The 21,514-nt window shown below is 49.4% G+C and overlaps 1 protein-coding gene across 1 annotated transcript in view; it reads right to left on the reverse strand.

Moving 5' to 3' along the window:
* slc25a28 (solute carrier family 25 member 28) overlaps positions 1 to 21,514 on the reverse strand; it is a 59,674-nt gene that overhangs the window by 13,128 nt on the left and 25,032 nt on the right. The window contains exon 2 of the mRNA XM_072479608.1: positions 933 to 1,161. Within this exon, the coding sequence (XP_072335709.1) occupies positions 933 to 1,161 (229 nt within the window). The remainder of the gene's footprint in view (positions 1 to 932; positions 1,162 to 21,514) is intronic.

The raw sequence follows: 21,514 nt of genomic DNA on the forward strand, positions 1-21,514 counted from the left end.
AGGAAAGTAGTCACAAAACGTCAATAAACCTTCAATAAATCTATTTGCAAATTAAATATATACCAATATTGCTACTGTAACCTAATTTTATTTTAAAACTTGTTTTTACCAAAATAAATTAATATTTGAAAGTGCAAAAAGCTGTACTATATTGGGAAGAATTGTGACATTTCTATCAATATTTAATATGAACTACGTAGAGGTTTTAACTAAAATATCAATTATTTTCATCAAAACCATCTGAGAATTTCCAGCACAGAATAAGGCCACATGGCCTAACTTATGCACTACATGAATCTCCTCCCACCTAACCAACATATCTTTCTCTTCCCTCATGTACTTTTCTAGTACCTTAAATGCATCCATGATGTTTACATCAAACAAATGTGCAGAATTCCTTAATTTTTTTTTCCTTTTTAAAAACAGACATAGAAATGATATTTTGCTTTGAGCTGTTGGCAGGCAACATGTTTCCAGCATGTCACCGCCAAAAGTGCACGTTTCATATATTTATTTGCATTTAATAGTTTGAAGTACCTGCTGTTTATACCCATGGTGAACACGATATTACGACTTGTTAAATTAGTATCCCAAATAGCAGTGTCGAGAAGTGTGCGATAGTTGGCTAGGTTCACCCAATCTAATAGGTCTCAACATGTAATTCTCTATTCAGAATCACAATGTGCAAAACTAAGTTACATCACAGCAATGAACTAGAAGAAATCAAAGCTAGAAAAAGACTAACATGCTTACAGGAAGGCAGATTAGTAGATTTAAAACCAGGACAGCACAAGTAGTTTTCAGCATTAGGTGAACATTCTGGTCAAGGCACCTGCACAGAGCATTAAGAGATTACAGGAAATAAACAAACGGGAAGAAGTGGGCATAAGGGTGCTTAACTGAAGAAGAATCACTGAAGTAGTAATTAATACCATTAGCTATGTGACTATTGCCACCCGGATGAATGGTATCACTCAGTGTCTTTTTAATTTTTTCATAGCACGCAAAGTAGAGAGCATGTGCTGGCCCAGCACCAGTGGCAGTCACATTTAATCCCCTCATTGGCCTCCAAAATCCTTCGGTGCGGACAATCCTCTTCAAGGCATCCATTACATTCCTGTACCGGGCTGCTGGGTCTGGCTGGAGACTCTGCATTCGCGTCTGAAATCAAAGAAGAAAGGTGTTTGAAGCAACTGCAAAAACTAAACACCCATTTGTGAATTATAGCAAACACACCTCTTAAAATGAGCTTTGAGAGTCACCCAGACTCAAAATGTTAGCTCCAGTTCTCCCTCCACAGATGCTGTCAGACCAGAGATTGTTCTGCTTTTGTTTCAGATTCCAGCATCCACAGTAATTTGCTTTCATCTTAAATTGGAGCTTCAGCAGAACTACTAAAGCATTAGGTCGAAATACTAATCTGACCTGTTAAATAGAATATAATTAGCATCTGAACAATTCAAACTTGGGAAGAATACATCATTCCTAAATCCCACAATAACGTTAGAAGATAGTGCTGTCATTCTTAAAAGTCCAATCAGGGCCATCACTTGAAACCTACTTATTTTCATAATTTTATTTTACATAAAACTTTGCACAAAATTTCTTTTTGCTCTCCAAGGCCACTGAAAGGTAAACTGAAGATTTAAAAAAGATTTTCTTAAAAAAGTAATGCAGTATTTTAATAATCTATTCAAGTTAGTCGTGGAATCTGCACTGCATGTTTTGGACCAACAGTAACTTAGTGCAAAACAAAACCAAAATACATCAGACACTAGAATTTGAAATAAAAACAGAAAACATTGGAAATAAAGTCAGGTAGCAACTGCAGCGAGGAAAACATTCACCAGACTGGTCAATGGTCATCAACCTGAAAGTTTATCTATTCGCCACAGATGCTGCCTGACCTGCTATGTATTTCCAGCAATTTTTGCTTCTATTTTTAGAAATTTAACCTAGTTATTTTTACCCACAATTTTGAAAGCTCCTGCTCCCTGGAAAATAAAGCAGCTCAATTCAACGGTTATTGAATATCATTGTCATGAAGCACGCTAATGTTATCTGCACTTGGGACACTAGTTCGTGGGGGTGTATAGTTTTCTTTTGGTGTGAGGAGACAAGCGAAACCAATGAGAATATATAGCCCAGTTGCCGTGTGACAATTAAAGACTAGTTATTAAAGACAAATCCAAGCAACAGGACTGTTTTCTCTCACATAATTAAGATGTATGAATTACTAATATATAGAAAGTACCACTTGTTACAAAATATATCTACGATAGCTGAACTCGTTTCCTGTTCCCCAAACATCCAAATTGAATAACCAGCTAGAGTTACCACACAATACAGGGATGATGCTCCAATCTGGGAACCATCTTTTCCCTGGTCCAGCAAAGATATTTTGGAACAGGGTTACAGCGGTTCTCTCTGCACTGTCTTGGCTCGAAGAGTTAGAAGCTTGTTTGCTGTAAACTTGGCCTTCAGGTTTGGTGGCTAGAAACTAGCATGTCTGCTTTCTGAGGCTGCTAGATGGCAACTCTGGCTTTTCAGGTGTCCTTTGATTTTGGCTTGTGTATTCCGCTGTCTACCCCCATCAATTTCCTTGACCATTCATTAACATACGTATATCTCGGGCAGCACGGTGGTTCAGCAGTTAGCACTGCTGCCTCATGGCGTTGAGGACCCGGGTTAAATCCCGGCCCCAGGTCACTGTCCGTATGGAGTTTCCACATTCTCCCAGTGCCTGTGTGGATCTCACCCCCAAAAAGATGCACCATGGAAAGCATTCTATCTGGCTGCATCACAGCCTGGTATGGCAACTGCTCGGCCCAAGGCCATAAGAAAGTACAGACAGAGAGTCGTGAACATAGTCCAGTCCATCATGTGAACCTGCCTCCCATCCATCAACTCTACACCTCCCACTGCCTAGGGAAAGCGGGCAGCATAATCAAAGATCCCTCCCACCCGGCTTACTCCCTCTTCCAACTTCTGCCATCAGGCAGGAGGTACAAAGTCCAAGAACACGCTCTAACAGATTCAAAAACAGCTTCTGCCATGCTGTTACCAGACTCCAGAATGACCCTCTTATGAATTGATCTAATCTATTCACACATCTTCTCTACTGAGCAGTACTGCACTCCTGTATGCTTTACCCGATGCCTGTGTCTATGTATTTACATTGTGTACTTGTGTATGCCCAATGTTTTTTTTTCATGTATGGAACGATCTGTCTGGACTGCATGCAGAACAATACTTCTCACTGCACCTCGGTACAAGTGACAATAAACAAATCCAACTCCAAACCACTCAAGCCATCCTGACTGGGAAATATATCGCCGTTCCTTCTCTGTCACTGGATCAAAATCCTGGAACTCACTGCTTAACAGCACTATGGGTGTACTTACACCACATGGACTGCAGCAGTTCAAAGACAGCTAAGCACCACCACCGAGGGCAATTGCGGATGTAAAACACCCACATCCCAATGAATGAATTAATAAAAAAGGAAAATATCACCCAACGTTCTATCCTTTGCCTTTCAGAGGGCACTGGACAAGAATCAGAAGTGGCAACCTTGGTTAATTTATCTCAATCCTCATCCTGGAGAACAGGTAGCAATTGAAAATCCCTGGCTGCTCAGGTTTGTGATTAGACAAAGCCCAAGCCTGTATAGCATTATACTGCATTATGTAGTGCCGTAGTCTATTGGGCCATCTTCATGGAAACTTTTCTCAAGTACTACACAAATTTGCAAATGTTACCTGCATAGAATAAAATTGAAATGATGGACTTAATTACATTCTTAGTACAATATTCAGCAGGCACCTTCACCTGAAAAATACAAGGCACATTAAGTTACAAATCACAGTTCCAGCTTGCTTTTGATTTGACTGTGTTACAGAAATGGTATTGCATTAATGTAAAATTAAAAAGTCTCAGGGCAGTATCTCGCCCTATTCCTCCCCACCATCCCAATTAAGAGCTCTTACTCAGCTGCCATAATTCAAACATTAAAGCTTTTAGTTAAAAAGCAAGTTGTGAGTATGCCTGGCTGTATCTACTGTTGCCCCCATCTTTCCACTTTTCAATTTCCCCGGTGTAAGTAGAAGCAATATTCTAATTTACAGAACAATGATGCTATTCCAAAAAATATTTTCAGAGTATTTATTAATGCAGCAGAATTACTGTTTTTCAGAATCAGGCAACCTTCAAATACACAGTTTAGGTGATGTTATTCAGTAATTGAAGGGTATGGTGGTAAGTAGCAAAGTCGAGTTGAGGCCACAATCAGAACAATCATGATCTTATCAACGGTTGAGCAAGTTTAAGAGGTTAAATGGCCTGCAGGTCTCCCGAAAGTACACGTGGCTTTCGAGTATTGCCCAAAAAAGTCTCTACTTTAATCTAATTTGAATAAATCACAAAATGTTTGCATCCATTTTGCATCCACATAGCAAAAATTACAAGAAATGCACCTTGGTTCCCCATACAATTGAACTCCAACAAGTCTTGTTTTTTTAAAGAAAAAACAGGTGGTCACGGTAGTTAACAAAAGGAGTTAGTCAACAAGAATCCACACAACTGCCGTTAGTCGGGAACTGATTATTTTGTGGAGGAACATGTATTTTATAATAGGGAATTTTAACCTTGCCGGGGTGGGGGTTAGGGTAACCTCTAAAGTGGTGCACATGAAGCTGGACCCGGGCCCTTGGGAGGCCATATTCGGGGTGTCGGACCAGCCGGGGTTGTAAACCTGCGCGGAGGCAGATGTTTTAGCCTTCGCCTCGTTGATCGCCCGAAGGGGGATCCTGTTAGGATGGAGATCAACCTCTCCACCCTGTGCCCTTGAGTGGCAGGGAGACCTGCTGGAATTCTTAACGCTTGAAAAGGTCAAATTTGAACTGAGGGAAAGGATGGAGGGGTTCTACAATTCATGGGCATTATTCATTCTGCACTTTCGAGAATTGGATCACACCGAACATTGGGGGGGGGGGGGGGGGGGGCTGTATGTGTTAATGGTGACTATGGGTGATTCCCGATTCCTTTATGTCATTAGATGGATGTTTTTTTTTTAATACACATTTTATTGAGGTATTTTTGGGTATTATAACAACACAATAAACAATGTACATGAAACTATAAACGTAGTGCAAAAGCCGTCTCTCTCCCTTACAGGTCCCACCTTTATTAACCCCCCTACTCTAAGCTAAACTAACCCCCGCCTCCCCTTCTGCTGACTATTAATTTTCCGCGAAGAAGTCGACGCGGTTGCCACCTCCAGGCAAACCCTAACAGTGACCCTCTCAAGGCGAAATTGATTTTCTCCAAACGGAGGAAGCCAGCCATGTCCGATAGCCAGGTCTCCGACTTCGGCAGCTTTGAGTCCCTCCAATCTAATAGTATCCGTCTTCGGGCTACCAGGGAAGCAAAGGCCAGAACGTCTGCCTCTTTCTCCTCCTGGATTCCTGGGTCTTCCGACACCCCGAAAATCACCACCTCTGGACTCAGCGCCACCCTTGTTTTTAACACTGTGGACATGACATCTGCAAACCCCTGCCAAAATCAGTTAAGCTTCAGACATGCCCAGAACATGTGGACATGGTTCGCTGGTCCTCCCGCACATTTTGCACACCTGTCTTCCACCCCAATGAATCTGCTCATCCAGGCCACTGTCATGTGAGCCCGGTGAACGACTTTAAATTGTATCAGGCTGAGCTTGGCACATGTTGCGGACGCGCCGACTCTACTCAACGCGTCCGCCCATAGACCATCCTCTATCTCTCCTCCCAGCTCCTCCTCCCACTTGCGCTTCAGCTCCTCGGTCTGCGTCTCCTCTGACCCCATAAGTTCCTTGTAAATGTCAGCTCCCTTCTCCTACCCACCCTCTGGAAACTACCCTGTCCTGAATCCCCCTTAGCGGTATGAACGGGAAGGTTGACACCTGTTTTATGTTGGAAGTCCCGCACCTGCAGATACCTGAATTTGTTTCCCCTCACCAACCCAAACTTCTCCTCCTGCGCCCTCATACTCTGAAAGCTCCCCTCTATAAACATATCCCCCATCCTCTCAATCCCTGCTCTCCACCATATCCGGAACCCCCCCCCCCCCCCCCCATCCATACTTCCCGGGGCAAACCGGTGATTATTACAGATTGGGGACCAGACCGATGCTCCCTCTGCTCCCACATGTCTTCTCCATTGCCCCCAGACTCTCAGGGCCGACACCACCACGGGGCTGGTGGAGTACCGTGCCGGCGGGAACGGCAGAGGCGAGTTACCAATGCCCGCAAACTGGTGCCCTTGCATGAAGCCGCCTCCATACGCTCCCTTGCCGACCCCTCCCCCACCACCCACTTCCTGATCATGGCTATATTCGCCGCCCAGTAATAATTACTAAAATTTGGCAGTGCCAGCACGCCCTCTCCCCGACTCCGCTCAGGCATTACCTTCCTTACCCGTGGGGTCTTGCGCGCGAAAACAAAGCCAGGGATCACTTTGTTGACCAGTTTTTAAAAAGGACCGCGGAATAAAGATGGGGAGACATTGAAACACGAACAGAAATCTCGGGAGGACTGTCATCTTTACCGTTTGCACCCTCCCAGCTAATGACAACGGGAGTGCGTCCCATCTCCGAAAATCATCCTTCATTTGGTCTACTAGCCGGGCCAGATTTAATTTATGCAGCCGGTCCCATTCCCACGCCACTTGAATGCCTAGGTACCTAAAGCTTCCCCCTTCTAATCTAAACGGCAGCTCCCGCAATCGCCTCTCCTGTCGCCTCACCTGTACCGCAAACATCTCACTTTTCCCCATATTTAGCGGATACCCCGAAAACTGGCCAAATTCCTCTAGTCCTCATTTCTTCCATCCCCTCTCATGGGTCCGATACATACAGAAGGTCACCTGCACAGAGCGAGACTCTGTGCTCCACCCCCCACCCACCCGGACCAGCTCCCTCCAGCCCCTTGAGATTCTCAGAGCAATTGCCAACAGCTCTACAGCTAGCGCGAACAGGTGGGGAGAGGGGACATCCCTGTCTCGCCCCCCGGTGCAGTCTAAAATAGTCCGATGTTGTTCTATTCATCCGTACACTTGCCACAGGAGCCTGATACAGCAACCTGATCCAGTCAATAAAGCACCGCCCACATGCGAACCGTCCCAGTACCTCCCACAGATAATCCCATTCTACCCGAACAAAAGCCTTTTCTGCATCCATTGCGATCACTACCTCCACCTCCCTACCTTCCGGGGGCATCATGATCACATTTAACAACCTTCTTACATTGGCCACCAACTGCCTACCCTTAACAAACCCCGTCTGGTCTTCCCCAATAACGTCCGGAACACAATCCTCAATCCTGGAGGACAAAATTATGGGCAGCAGTTTGGCGTCCACATTCAAAAGGGATATCGGCCTGTAGGACCCACCTAGCTCTGGGTTCTTGTCCCGCTTCAGAATCAGCGAAATCGTGGCCTGTGACATCGTCAGGTGCAGCACCCCTCTTTCCCTTGCCTCCATGGCGCACCCCCCCCCCCCCCCCCCCCATCCCCCATCCCATCTGCTCCATGAACCCTTTTAGTTCCTTTGCCATTGCTGGCACCCTGCCCATTTTTGAGCTTGACCGGTCTAAGCCAGGGTCAGTAACGGTGTTGAAGTCCCCTCCCATGACCAACCTGTGCGAGTAGTCCAGGTCCGGTATCTTCCCCAGCATCCTCTTCATAAACTCAACATCGTCCCAATTTGGTGCATACACATGTACTAATACCATCTGCAACCCCTCCAGTTTCCCACTGACCATAACGTACCGACCTCCCACATCCGAAACTATTCTACCCGCCTCAAACACCACCCGCTTTTTTTTTTTTTAAATAAACAATTTTAATGAGGTATTTTTGGCATTACAAACAGCAACAGTATAAAAACAATGTACAAAGAACAATAAACACCGACTCCCAACCCGGCGAATTAACCCCCTATTCTACGCTACGCTACCCAACCCCCCCCCCGATTAATTCTCCGCGAAGAAGTCGATGAATGGTTGCCACCTCCGGGCGAACCCTAGCAGTGACCCTCTCAAGGCGAACTTAATCTGCTCTAGCCCGAGAACGCTCGCCATGTCAGTTAGCCAGGTCTCCGGCTTCGGGGGCTTTGAGACTCTACAAGCTAGAAGTATCCGTCTCCAGGCTACCAGGGAAGCAAAGGCCGGAACATCTGCCTCTTTCTCCCCCTGGACTCCCGGGTCCTCCGACACCCCAAAAATCGCCGCCGCTGGACTCATTGCCACCCTCGTTTTCAATACTCTGACATCTGCAAACCCCTGCCAATATCCCCTAAGTTTTGGACACGCCCAGAACATGTGGACATGGTTCGCTGGTCCTCCTGCACATTTTACACACCTGTCCTCCACCCCAAAGAATCTACTCATCCGGGCCACTGTCATTTGGGCCCGGTGGACCACCTTGAATTGGATCAAGCTGAGCCTGGCGCATGTCGCGATTGCATCGACTCTGCTCAAGGCATCCGCCCATAAGCCATCCTCCATCTCACCACCCAGCTCCTCCTTCCATCTACGCTTCAGCTCCTCGGTCTGCGTCTCCTCCGCCCCCATGAGTTCTTTGTTGGTGTCTGAGACACTCCCCTTTCCCGCCCATCCCCAAGACACTCTATCCTGGATCCCCCTTAATGGCAGGAGTGGGAAGGATGACCCCTGCCTGCGCACTAAGTCCCACACCTGTAAATATCTAAATTTGTTCCACCTTGCCAACCCAAACTTCTCCTCCAGCGCCCTCAAGCTAGTGAAGCTCCCCTCTAACAACAAGTCCCCCATCCTCTCAATTCCCACCCTTCGCCATACTCGGAACCCCCCCCATGCAAGCTCCCTGGGGCAAACCGGTGATTGTCACAAATTGGGGACCAGACCGATGCTCCCACTGCGCCAGCGTACCTCCTCCACTGACCCCAAATTCTCAGGGCCACCACCACGACGGGGCTGGTGGAGTACCTCGCCAGCAGGAACGGCAGAGGTGCCGTTATCAACGCCCCCAGGGTGCCCCTAAACGAGGCTGCCTCCATACGCTCCCAAACCGACCCCGCCCCCACTTCCTTATCATGGCTATGTTAGCCACCCAGTAATAATTACTAAAATTCAGCAGCGCTAGCCCCCCCCCTCCCCGATTCCGCTCGAGCGTCACCTGCTTCACTCATGGGGACTTAACCGCCCATACAAAGCCCAGGATGATTTTATTAACCCTCTTAAGAAAGGACCGCGGGATGAAAATTGGGAGACACTGAAATACGAACAGAAATCTCGGTAGGACCGTCATTTTGACAGTCTGCACTCTTCCAGCTAACGACAGTGGGAGTGCATCCCATCTCCGAAACTCACCACTCATCTGTTCAACTAACCGGGACAAGTTCAACTTGTGTAACCAGCCCCAGTCGCGCGCCACTTGTATCCCTAAGTATCTGAAACTGTCCCCTACTAACCTGAATGGCAGCTCCCTCAGCTGACCCTCCTGACCCCTCACCTGGACTACAAACATCTCACTCTTTGTCATATTCAGTTTACACCCCGTAAAGCGGCCAAATTCCCCCAAAATCGCCACAATTTTGCCCATCCCCACCCCTGGATCCGATACGTATAAGAGCAGGTCGTCCACGTACAGCGGGACTCTATGTACCCCCCCCCCCCCCCCCCTTGAAGCTCTCAGAGCAATTGCCAGCAGCTCTATAGCTAGCAGAAACAACAGTGGGGCGAGGCGGCACCCCGTCTTGTCCCCCAGTAGTCTAAAATAGTCAGAGGTCGTCCTAATCAGCCTCCGGGCCTGGTACAACAGTCTGACCCAGTCAATAAAGCCCCTACCGAACCCAAATCATCCCAGCACCTCCCATAGATAATCCCACTCCACCCAGTCGAAAGCCTTCTCCGCATCCATTGACACCACTACCTCAACCTCCCTACCCTCCGGGGGCATCATGATCACATTGAGCAGTCTTCTTATATTGGCCACCAACTGCCTGCCCTTGACAAACCCAGTCTGATCTCCATATTCACACCCGGCACACAATCTTCAATCCTGGAGACCAAAGACATGGCCAGCAACTTGGCATCCACATTAAGCAGGGAAATCGGCCTAGATGACCCGCATAGCTACGGGTTCTTGTCCCGCTTCAATATCAACGAAATAGTGGCCTGTGACATCGTCGGGGGCAGCACCCTTCTGTCCCTCGTCTCATTGAAAACCTTGACCAGCAACGGCCCTAAAATGCCCGGAAACATTTTATAAAACGCCACCAGGTACCCGTCCGGCCCCGGGGCTTTACCCGACTGCATTGCCTTCAAGCCCTCAACTATTTCTTCGGCCCTAATTGGTGCCCCCAGGCCACCCACCAGCACCCATGGGAAGGTCAGTCCATCCAAAAAGCACCTCATCCCCTCCGGCCCCGTAGGGGGTTCCGAGCGGTAGAGCCTACTGTAAAAGTCCCTGAACGCCCTGTTTAGCCCTGCCGAGTCCCCTACCAAATTCCCACCCCCATCAACCACCCTCTCTATTTTCCTGGCCGTCTCCCTCTTCCCAAGCTGCTGTGCCAGCATTCTGCTGGCCTTCTACCCATGCTCATAATACGCCCCCCTCGCCTTTCTAAGCTGCTCCACTGCCTTACCTGTGGACAACACCCCGAACTCAGCCTGCAGATCCCTTAAGAGCTCCACCCCTGGGGTGACCGCATACCTCCTGTCTATCTGTAAGATCTCCTTAACCAGTCGGTCCGTTTCTGCCCTATCCGTCCTGTCCCTATGCGCCCGGATCGAAATCAGCTCCCCTCTCACCACAGCCTTCAGTGCTCCCCAGACCACCGCTGCTGAGACTTCGCCCGTGTCATTAACCTGCAGGTAATTCTTCATGCACTTCCTCAGCCTCTCGCACACCGCCTCGTCCGCCAACAAGCCCACATCCAACCTCCATTGCGGGCACTGGAAGCTCTCCTCACTAACCTGCAGTTCCACCCAGTGTGGGGCATGATCCGAAATAGCAATGGCCAAATACCCCGTGTCTACCACCCCTGCCAGCACATCCCTGCTCAAAATGAAAAAGTCTATCCAGGAATAAACCTTGTGGACATGCGAGTAGAAAGAAAACTCCTTCCCAGTCGGCTGCCTAAACCTCCATGGGTCGACTCCCCCCATCTGCACCATGAACCCAATCAGTTCCTTTGCCATTGCTGGCACCCTCCCCATTTTCGAACATGACCGGTCCAGGCCAGGGTTGATGACTGTATTAAAATCCCCTCCCATAACCAGCTTGTGCGAGTCCAGGTCAGGTATCTTCCCCAGCAACCTCTTTAAATTCCACGCCATCCCAATTTGGCACGTACACATTAACCAAGACCAGCTTCCTCCCCTCCAGCTTATCGCTAACCATGAGATAACAACCACCCCCCCCCCCCCGCCCCCCCGAGACTATACTACCCGCCTGAAATTGCACCCATTTGTTGATCAAGATCGCCACCCCTCTAGTCTTGGGTGTCCAGCCCCGAATGAAAGACCTGATTGACCCAACCCTTCCTTAGCCTGACTTGATCCCCCAATTTCAGGTGCAACATCACCACGTCCACCTTCAGAGCCCTCAAGTGCGCGAACACGTGCCCTCTTTACTGGCCATTCAACCCCCTAACATTCCAGGTGATCAGCCGAGTTGGGGGGTGCCTTGCCTGCCTCTCCTCCCCCCCCCCCTCGTGCGTAACCCAAAGACGCGCCGGGTATAACAGTCCAAATGTCACCCGCTTCTTGAACAAGATCGCCTTAACTTGGTTAAAGCCTGCCCTACTTCTGGCCAACTGCACGCTCCGATCCTGGTACACATGCAAAATACTGTTCTCCCATTTGCAGCTCCACGTATGCTTGGCCCACTGGAGAACACACACCTTGTCCAGAAACCTGTGGAACCGGACCACCATTGCCCTTGGGGGGGGTCCCCCGGCCGCGGCTTCATCGCCAGCGCTCTGTCCACCTCCAACGGTCAGGGAAAAGCCATTCCCCCAGAAGCTTCTGAAACATACTCGCCACAAACACGCCAGCATCCGACCCCTCAGCCCCCTCCGGGTGACCGACAATTCTGAAGTTCTGCCAGCGAGCTCTATTCTCCAGGTCTTCTACCTTCTCCAGCAGCCCCTTTTGCTGCTCCTTCTGCATTCCCACTTCCAGCTCAACCACCGTTTGGTGCTCCACCTGCGCTTTCTCCAGCTTCTGGATCATCCAATCCTGGGCATCCAGCCTGCTCTCCAGCCGATCGATCGATTCCTTTATCGGATCAAGACAGTCCTGTTTCTCCCTAGCGAACACCTCTTGAATGACCGGCAACATCTCCTCCATTAAAGGATGGGCCGCCACAGCAGGGGACAGAACATCGGCCATAATGCCTTCTGCCACAGCCTCCACCCAGCCCTTGCTTGTCTTATTTCTCCCTTTTCGATCCCTTGGGGTTCTTCGTTCCATACACTAATGTGAGGAACCAGTGCCAAATTGACTTCGCCTTCAAATCCAGCGCTCAAAAACGCAAAAAAGTCGGGGGGAAAGGTCCAAAAGTCCAGTCCCGAGTGAAAGACCTGACTGACCCAGCCTTTCCTCAATCTAATCTGGTCAGTTACTCTAAGGTGCGTCTCCTGCAACATTACCATGTCCGCCTTCAGTCCCCTAAGATGCGCGAACACATGTGCCCTCTTGTCCGGCCCATTTAACCCTTGAACATTCCAGGTGACCATCCTAGTTGGGGGGGTTCATTGCACCCTCCCCGTCGCCGATCAGCCATCCCCTTTTTTGGGCCCGCCTCCAGCCCATGCTCCGCGCCTCCACCTGCCCGCCCCCAGGCAGCCTCCGCCCCCAACCTCCTCTCTGTCCCTTGGCCCAAGTCCCTCTCTCGTCAACAGACCGTTCCCCCCCCCCCAGTAAGAACACTCTGTAACACAACCTCTTTGATAAACCAAACATATGCACACACCCCACTGCGCTTCCCCCGCCCAGCTAGCTTGGTGGCCCCCAACCCTGGTGCCGGATAGTCTCCCATTTATTGTTCCCTCCCCCACCCTCGCTCATACAAACATACTGCAACATCAAACAATCCACACACAATTGCCCGACAGAAAAACACCAAAATCTAAACAAGCACACCTCCATCCCCCAACAGTGCAAATGAAAACCTTAACTCACTCAGCTCTGCCACTGGTCCCAAATCAATACAGAAGGCATTACAAACAGCTTCCACAAAACGAAAAACATTTTTTTAAAAAAAAAAAGAACAGAAAAACAAAAAGAAAAAAAAACATGAACATGGCAGCAAAGTTCAAAAGTTCTCAGTCCACCACCAGTCCTTTCCTTTTCACGAAGTCCAGCGCATCCTCAGGCAACTCAAAATAAAAGTGCTGTTCCTCGTACGTGACCCAGAGACGGGCCGGATACAATAGTCCGAACTTCACCTTTTTCTTAAAAAGGGTCGACTTAATCTGGTTGAAGCCTGCTCTTCTCCTGGCCACCTCCACACTCAGGTCTTGGTAGACCCACAGGATACTATTGTCCCACTAACAGCTCCGTGTCTGCTTGGCCCACTGTAGAATGCGCTCCTTATCCAAGTACCTGCGGAATCTCACCACCATTGCCCTTGGGGGGTCTCCCGTTCGCGGCTGCTCCTAGCCAAGCCCGAGATGCAGAAAGTCCATCCACAGCAAATCTACCGAAAGTCCAGACGATTTGACCGAAATTGATCCTTTGAGAATACAACTGCTGGCACTCACACACTCTCCCAAGTCAGAGACACAAAACTACAGGGACCAAATTATAAATCTGAAAAACACCCTCCATGCCCAGATCTTTCGGTGACAGGTTAGACAGCCTTTCTCAAAGAGGCTAGGAAAAGCTGTACGCAGACAGGAAATAATTGGATGTACATGGGCCCCCTTTGATGCTCCTCTCAATTTTGGGAGTACCAACAAAGAGCCATTAGCTCCAATTAGACTACAGGGCGGCACGGTGGCGCAACAGTTAGCACTGCTGCCTCACAGCACTGAGGACCCTGGTTCTATCCCAGCCCTGGGTCACTGTCCGTGTGGAGTTTGCACATTGTCTGCATGGGTCTCACCCCCACAACCCAAAACGATGTGCAGGATAGGTGAATTGGCCATGCTAAGTCATCCTTAATTTGAAAAAAGATAATAATTGGAGACTCATTTTTTAAGAAACATCAATTAGACTATGCCAGCATCAGATCGGAGCAATGAAATTCGAGCCAACCCAAAGAACTAAAAATTCTGAATAAATATTTAAAGAGAAAGGAATAGAAGTATATATTGATACAGTGAGATGAAGGAGGAACATAAACAAAGCTGGACTGAATGGCCTGTTTCTGACTTTAAGTTCTATGTATTTCACATAACATACACCATGTTGATGAGGCAATCTGTTTCTTCATGCTGCAGAGATCAACCTTCAGCAATGATGGCCTGTGCTAATGACAGGTATCCCAATTGGCAGTCTTTCCCCAAGGGCCTCCCAGGCCACCTTGTGGAACTCCAGTCAACTCATGCCGCTCTACATATTGTTCGGACAAAGCAAGGACTCGGGTTAGCTTTGCAACAGCCTCGATTTGTGAAGGCTCTTAATCCTCCTGCTCGCAAAGTAATAGAGTTCTATATAGAGAATAATTAGCAATTTTGAATGCTGTTCTTAGATATATTTACAGTCCTCTTCTTTATTATAAATATTTTATTGAAAAATTTTTGGTCAACCAACACAGTACATTGTGCATCCTTTACACAATATTATAACAACACAAATAACAATGACCTATTTTATAAACAAAAAATGAATAAATAATAAATAACAAAAATGAAAACTAACCCTAATTGGCAACTGCCTTATCACAAGTAACACTCTCCAAAAATATAATTTAACAGTCCAATATATAATTATCTGTCGCAACGACCTATACATATTATACAGTATATATTAACAACCCTGAGAGTCCTTTTGGCTCCTCCTCCTCCCCCCCCCCCCCCCCCCCCGATCCTGGGCTGCTGCTGCTGCCTTCTTTTTTCCATTCCATCTATCTTTCTGCGAGGTATTCGATGAACGGTTGCCACCGCCTGGTGAACCCTTGAGCCGACCCCCTTAGAACGAACTTAATCCGCTCTAGCTTTATAAACCCTGCCATGTCATTTATCCAGGTCTCCACCCCCGGGGGCTTGGCTTCTTTCCACATTAACAATATCCTGCGCTGGGCTACTAGGGACGCAAAGGCCAAAACATCGGCCTCTCTCGCCTCCTGCACTCCCGGCTCTTGTGCAACCCCAAATATAGCCAACCCCCAGCTTGGTTCGACCCGGACCCCCACTACTTTTGAAAGCACCTTTGTCACCCCCATCCAAAACCCCTGTAGTGCCGGGCATGACCAAAACATATGGGTATGATTCCCTGGGCATCTCGAACACCTCACACACATATCCTCCACCCCAAAAAATTTACTGAGCCGTGCTCCAGTCATATGTGCCCTGTGTAATACCTTAAACTGAATCAGGCTTAGCCTGGCACACGAGGACAACGAGTTTACCCTGTTTAGGGCATCTGCCCACAGCCCCTCCTCGATCTCCTCCCCCAGCTCTTCTTCCCATTTCCCTTTTAGTTCATCTACCATAGTCTCCCCTTCGTCCCTCATTTCCCTATATATATCTGACACCTTACCATCCCCCACCCATGTCTTTGAGATCACTCTGTCCTGCACCTCTTGTGTCGGGAGCTGCGGGAATTCCCTCACCTGTTGCCTCGCAAAAGCTCTCAGTTGCATATACCTGAATGCATTCCCTTGGGGCAACCCATATTTCTCGGTCAGCGCTCCCAGACTCGCAAACTTCCCATCCACAAACAGATCTTTCAGTTGCGTTATTCCTGCTCTTTGCCACATTCCATATCCCCCATCCATTCCCCCCGGGGCAAACCTATGGTTGTTTCTTATCGGGGACCCCCCCAAGGCTCCAGTCTTTCCCCTATGCCGTCTCCACTGTCCCCAAATCTTCAGTGTAGCCACCACCACCGGGCTTGTGGTGTAGTTCCTCGGTGAGAACGGCAATGGGGCTGTCACCATAGCCTGTAGGCTAGTCCCCCTACAGGACGCCCTCTCTAATCTCTTCCACGCCGCTCCCTCCTCCTCTCCCATCCACTTACTCACCATCGAAATATTAGCGGCCCAATAATACTCACTTAGGCTCGGTAGTGCCAGCCCCCCCCTATCCCTGCTACGCTGTAAGAATCCCTTCCTCACTCTCGGGGTCTTCCCGGCCCACACAAAACCCATGATGCTCTTTTCAATCCTTTTTAAAAAAGCCTTCGTGATCACCACCGGGAGGCACTGAAACACAAAGAGGAATCTCGGGAGGACCACCATCTTAACCGCCTGCACCCTCCCTGCCAGTGACAGGGATACCATATCCCATCTCTTAAAATCCTCCTCCATTTGTTCCACCAACCGCGTTAAATTTAATCTATGCAATGTGCCCCAATTCTTGGCTATCTGGGTCCCCAGGTAACGAAAGTCCCCTGTTACCTTCCTCAACGGTAAGGCCTCTATTTCTCTACTCTGCTCCCCTGGATGCACCACAAACAACTCACTTTTCCCCATGTTCAATTTATACCCTGAAAAATCCCCAAAATCCCCAAGTATCCGCATTATTTCTGGCATCCCCTCCGCCGGGTCTGCCACGTATAGTAGCAAATCGTCCGCATACAAAGATACCCGGTGTTCTTCTCCTCCTCGAAGTACTCCCCTCCACTTCTTGGAACCCCTCAACGCTATCGCCAGGGGCTCAATCGCCAGTGCAAACAATAATGGGGACAGAGGGCATCCCTGCCTTGTCCCTCTATGGAGCCAAAAATATGCAGATCCCCGTCCATTCGTGACCACGCTCGCCATCGGGGCCCTATACAACAGCTGCACCCATCTAACATGCCCCTCTCCAAAACCAAATCTCCTCAACACCTCCCACAAATAATCCCACTCCACTCTATCAAATGCTTTCTCGGCATCCATCGCCACTACTATCTCCGTTTCCCCCTCTGGTGGGGCCATCATCATTACCCCTAACAGCCTCCGTATATTCGTGTTCAGCTGTCTCCCCTTCACAAACCCAGTTTGGTCCTCGTGGACCACCCCCGGGACACATTCCTCTATTCTCATTGCCATTACCTTGGCCAGGATCTTGGCATCTACATTTAGGAGGGAAATAGGTCTATAGGACCCGCATTGTAGCGGGTCCTTTTCCTTCTTTAAGAGAAGCGATATCGTTGCTTCAGACAGAGTCGGGGGCAGTTGTCCCCTTTCCTTTGCCTCATTAAAGGTCCTCGTCAGTACCGGGGCGAGCAAGTCCACATATTTTGTATAGAATTTAACTGGGAATCCATCAGGTCCCGGGGCCTTTCCCGCCTGCATGCTCCTAATTCCTTTCACCACTTCTTCTACCTCGATCTGTGCTCCCAGTCCCACCCTTTCCTGCTCTTCCACCTTGGGAAATTCCAGCCGATCCAAGAAGCCCATCATTCTCTCCCTCCCATCCGGGGGTTGAGCTTCATATAATTTTTTATAAAATGTCTTGAACACTCCATTCACTCTCTCCGCTCCCCGCTCCATCTCTCCTTCCTCATCCCTCACTCCCCCTATTTCCCTCGCTGCTCCCCTTTTCCTCAATTGGTGTGCCAGCAACCTGCTCGCCTTCTCCCCATATTCGTACTGTACACCCTGTGCCTTCCTCCATTGTGCCTCTGCAGTGCCCGTAGTCAGCAAGTCAAATTCTACATGTAGCCTTTGCCTATCCCTGTACAGTCCCTCCTCCGGTGCTTCCGCATATTGTCTGTCCACCCTCAAAAGTTCTTGCAGCAACCGCTCCCGTTCCTTACTCCTGCTTCCCTTTATGTGCCCTTATTGATATCAGCTCCCCTCTAACCACCGCCTTCAACGCCTCCCAGACCACTCCCACCTGGACCTCCCCATTATCATTGGGTTCCAAGTACTTTTCAATGCACCCCCTCACCCTTAGACACACTCCCTCATCTGCCATTAGTCCCATGTCCATTCTCCAGGGTGGGCGCCCTCCTGTTTCCTCCCCTATCTCCAAGTCTACCCAGTGTGGAGCGTGATCCGAAATGGCTATAGCCGTATACTCCGTTCCCCTCACCTTCGGGATCAGCGCCCTTCCCAGCACAAAAAAGTCTATTCGCGAGTGGACTTTATGGACATAGGAGAAAAACGAGAACTCCTTACTCCTAGGTCTGCTAAATCTCCACGGGTCTACACCTCCCATCTGCTCCATAAAATCTTTAAGTACCTTGGCTGCTGCCGGCCTCCTTCCAGTCCTGGACTTCGACCTATCCAGCCCTGGTTCCAACACCGTATTAAAATCTCCCCCCATTATCAGCTTTCCCATCTCTAGGTCCGGAATGCGTCCTAGCATCCGCCTCATAAAATTGGCATCATCCCAGTTCGGGGCATATACGTTTACCAAAACCACCGTCTCCCCCTGTAGTTTGCCACTCACCATCACGTATCTGCCCCCGTTATCCGCCACTATAGTCTTTGCCTCGAACATTACCCGCTTCCCCACTAATATAGCCACCCCCGTTTTTCGCATCTAGCCCTGAATGGAACACCTGCCCCACCCATCCTTTGCGTAGCCTAACCTGGTCTATCAGTTTCAGGTGCGTTTCCTGTAACATAACCACATCTGCCTTCAGTTTCTTAAGGTGTGCGAGTGCCCGTGCCCTCTTTATCGGCCCGTTCAGCCCTCTCACGTTCCACGTGATCAGCAGGGTTGGGGGGCTTCCTACCGCCCCCCCCCCCCCCCCCCCCCCCCCCCTTGTCGATTAGCCATCCCCTTTTTCCAGCTCCTCACCCGGTTCCCACGCAGCTGTATCTACCCCAGGCGGTGCCCCCCCCCCCGCCCATCCCCTCCCATACCAGCTCCCCCCTCTCCCCAGCAGCAGCAACCCAGTAATTCCCCCCTCCCCCCCCGCTAGATCCCCCGCTAGCGTAATTACTCCCCCCATGTTGCTCCCAGAAGTCAGCAAACTCTGGCCGACCTCAGCTTCCCGCCGTGACCTCGGCTCGCACCGTGCGACGCCCCCTCCTTCCTGCTTCTCTATTCCCGCCATGATTATCATAGCGCGGGAACCAAGCCCGCGCTTCTCCCCTGGCCCCGCCCCCAATGGCCAACGCCCCATCTCCTCCACCTCCCCTCCTCGCCCCATCACCACCTGTGGAAGAGAGAAAAGTTACCACATCGCAGGATTAGTACATAAAACTCCTCTTTCCCCCCTTTTTGACCCCCCTCTTTGCCCCCCACATTCGCCCCACCACTTTGTTCAATCGTTCTTTTTAATAACCCGCTCATTCCAGTTTTTCTTCCACAATAAAAGTCCACGCTTCATCCGGCGTCTCAAAGTAGTGGTGCCTTCCTCGATATGTGACCCACAGTCTTGCCGGTTGCAGCATTCCAAATTTTATCTTCTTTTTATGAAGCACCGCCTTGGCCCGATTAAAGCTCGCCCTCCTTCTTGCCACCTCCGCACTCCAGTCTTGATAAACGCGGATCACCGCGTTCTCCCATTTACTGCTCCGAGTTTTCTTTGCCCGTCTAAGGACCATTTCTCTATCCTTAAAATGGAGGAATCTCACCACTATGGCTCTGGGAATTTCTCCTGCTCTCGGCCCTCGCGCCATCACTCGGTATGCTCCCTCCACCTCACCCGCCGGGGCCTCCGCTCCCATTAACGAGTGCAGCATCGTGCTCACATATGCCCCGACGTCCGCTCCCTCCACACCTTCAGGAAGACCAAGAATCCTCAGGTTGTTCCTCCTTGCGTTGTTCTCCAGTGCCTCCAACCTTTCCACACATCGTTTCTGATGTGCCTCATGCGTCTCCGTCTTCACCACCAAGCCCTGTATGTCGTCCTCATTCTCGGCTGCCTTTGCCTTCACGACCCGAAGCTCCCGCTCCTGGGTCTTTTGTTCCTCCTTTAGCCCTTCGATCGCCTGTAGTATCGGGGCCAACTGCTCTTTCTTCATTTCCTTTTTGAGCTCTTCCACACAGCATTTCAAGAACTCTTGTTGTTCAGGGCCCCATGTTAAACTGCCACCTTCCGACGCCATCTTGGTTTTTGCTTGCCTTCCTTGCCGCTGTTCTAAAGGATCCACTGCAATCTGGCCACTTTCTCCTCCTTTTTTCATCCGTATCCAGGGGGGATTCCCTTCTGGTTTACCGCACAGTGTTTTTAGCCGTCAAAATTGCCGTTGGGGCTCCTATCAAGGGCCCAAAAGTCCGTTTCACCGGGAGCTGCCGAAACGTGCGACTCAGCTGGTCATCGCCGCACCCGGAAGTCTCACAGTCCTGTTCTATCACCACATTCAAACGAAAGCAGAAATACTCTCAGACGGAGCAAGGCCAAATCTAGTGCAGAACCTAGAACTTCTGTCTATTGTATTTGGGTAGCACAAGTGACCCCCAAGAACTTCTGTCTATTGTATTTGGGTAGCACAAGTGACCCCGATACCCACCAGGGAAACGGCAATTTTAGAAATAGCCTCCCAACACTCTGCCGAGGCCAAAATACTTACTACAGTATTAAATGTACTCCATTCATCTTGTGGAGTTCCTCCGATCCCTCCACGTTTCAGTAGGCGACGTCACCCACAGTTCATCATTTTTTTCTTTATAAAGTTAGAGTACCCAATTCCTTTTTTGTTCCAATTAAGGGGCAATTTAGCATGGCCAATTCACCTACCCTGCACATTTTTGAGTTGCGAGAGTAAGACCCACACAGACATGGGAGAATGTGCAAACTCCACACGGACAGTTCCCCGGGGCTTTCAATAACCTTCAAGTTGCGACTCAGTTTCATTAGACAGATATTTCTATCCCGTGTGATCCCCTGCTGACTGGAGAGGTGCTTTGGAAAGCCGATTGAAAAATAAATAGATCGAGAGAACTTGAGCCTCACGTACACAGCAATGAGCATCACTCTCGTGGTGCCTTGCCTTCCATACGTCGGCAGCATCTCCAAAATCCCCCCCATACCAGGTGGACCAAGTCTTTGCTATCACATCTCAGAGACCAGGATGGAGCCCATCACTACCTTCCTGGTGAAAGAGAAAGGCGTGGACTCATTGGATTTCTGGTTCACTGTAACAGGTTCAGGCAGATGGACCTCCAAATATCCCAAGACAGAGCAGCCAAAGCGATCCATAAGCGCTCTGTGGAGAACAGCATCATGTCCAGGCAGCTGAAATCTGCCACCAAATAGTACATCAAAGACAGCATCAAGAAACAGCAGATTGATTCAGCCAAGTCAGAAAAAAGTACGGATTTCAAAGCTTTGAATTTTGGATAAGGGGTGCTCATAAACCTGTACAGCGTTTATACTAAATGACGCATTAATTTTATTTTAGAACAGAAGCCATGTCCCAAACTGACCAACATGGTGAAA

Source organism: Scyliorhinus torazame, chromosome 16 (genome assembly GCF_047496885.1).
Source record: "Scyliorhinus torazame isolate Kashiwa2021f chromosome 16, sScyTor2.1, whole genome shotgun sequence".
NCBI classification, from domain to species: Eukaryota; Metazoa; Chordata; class Chondrichthyes; order Carcharhiniformes; family Scyliorhinidae; genus Scyliorhinus; species Scyliorhinus torazame.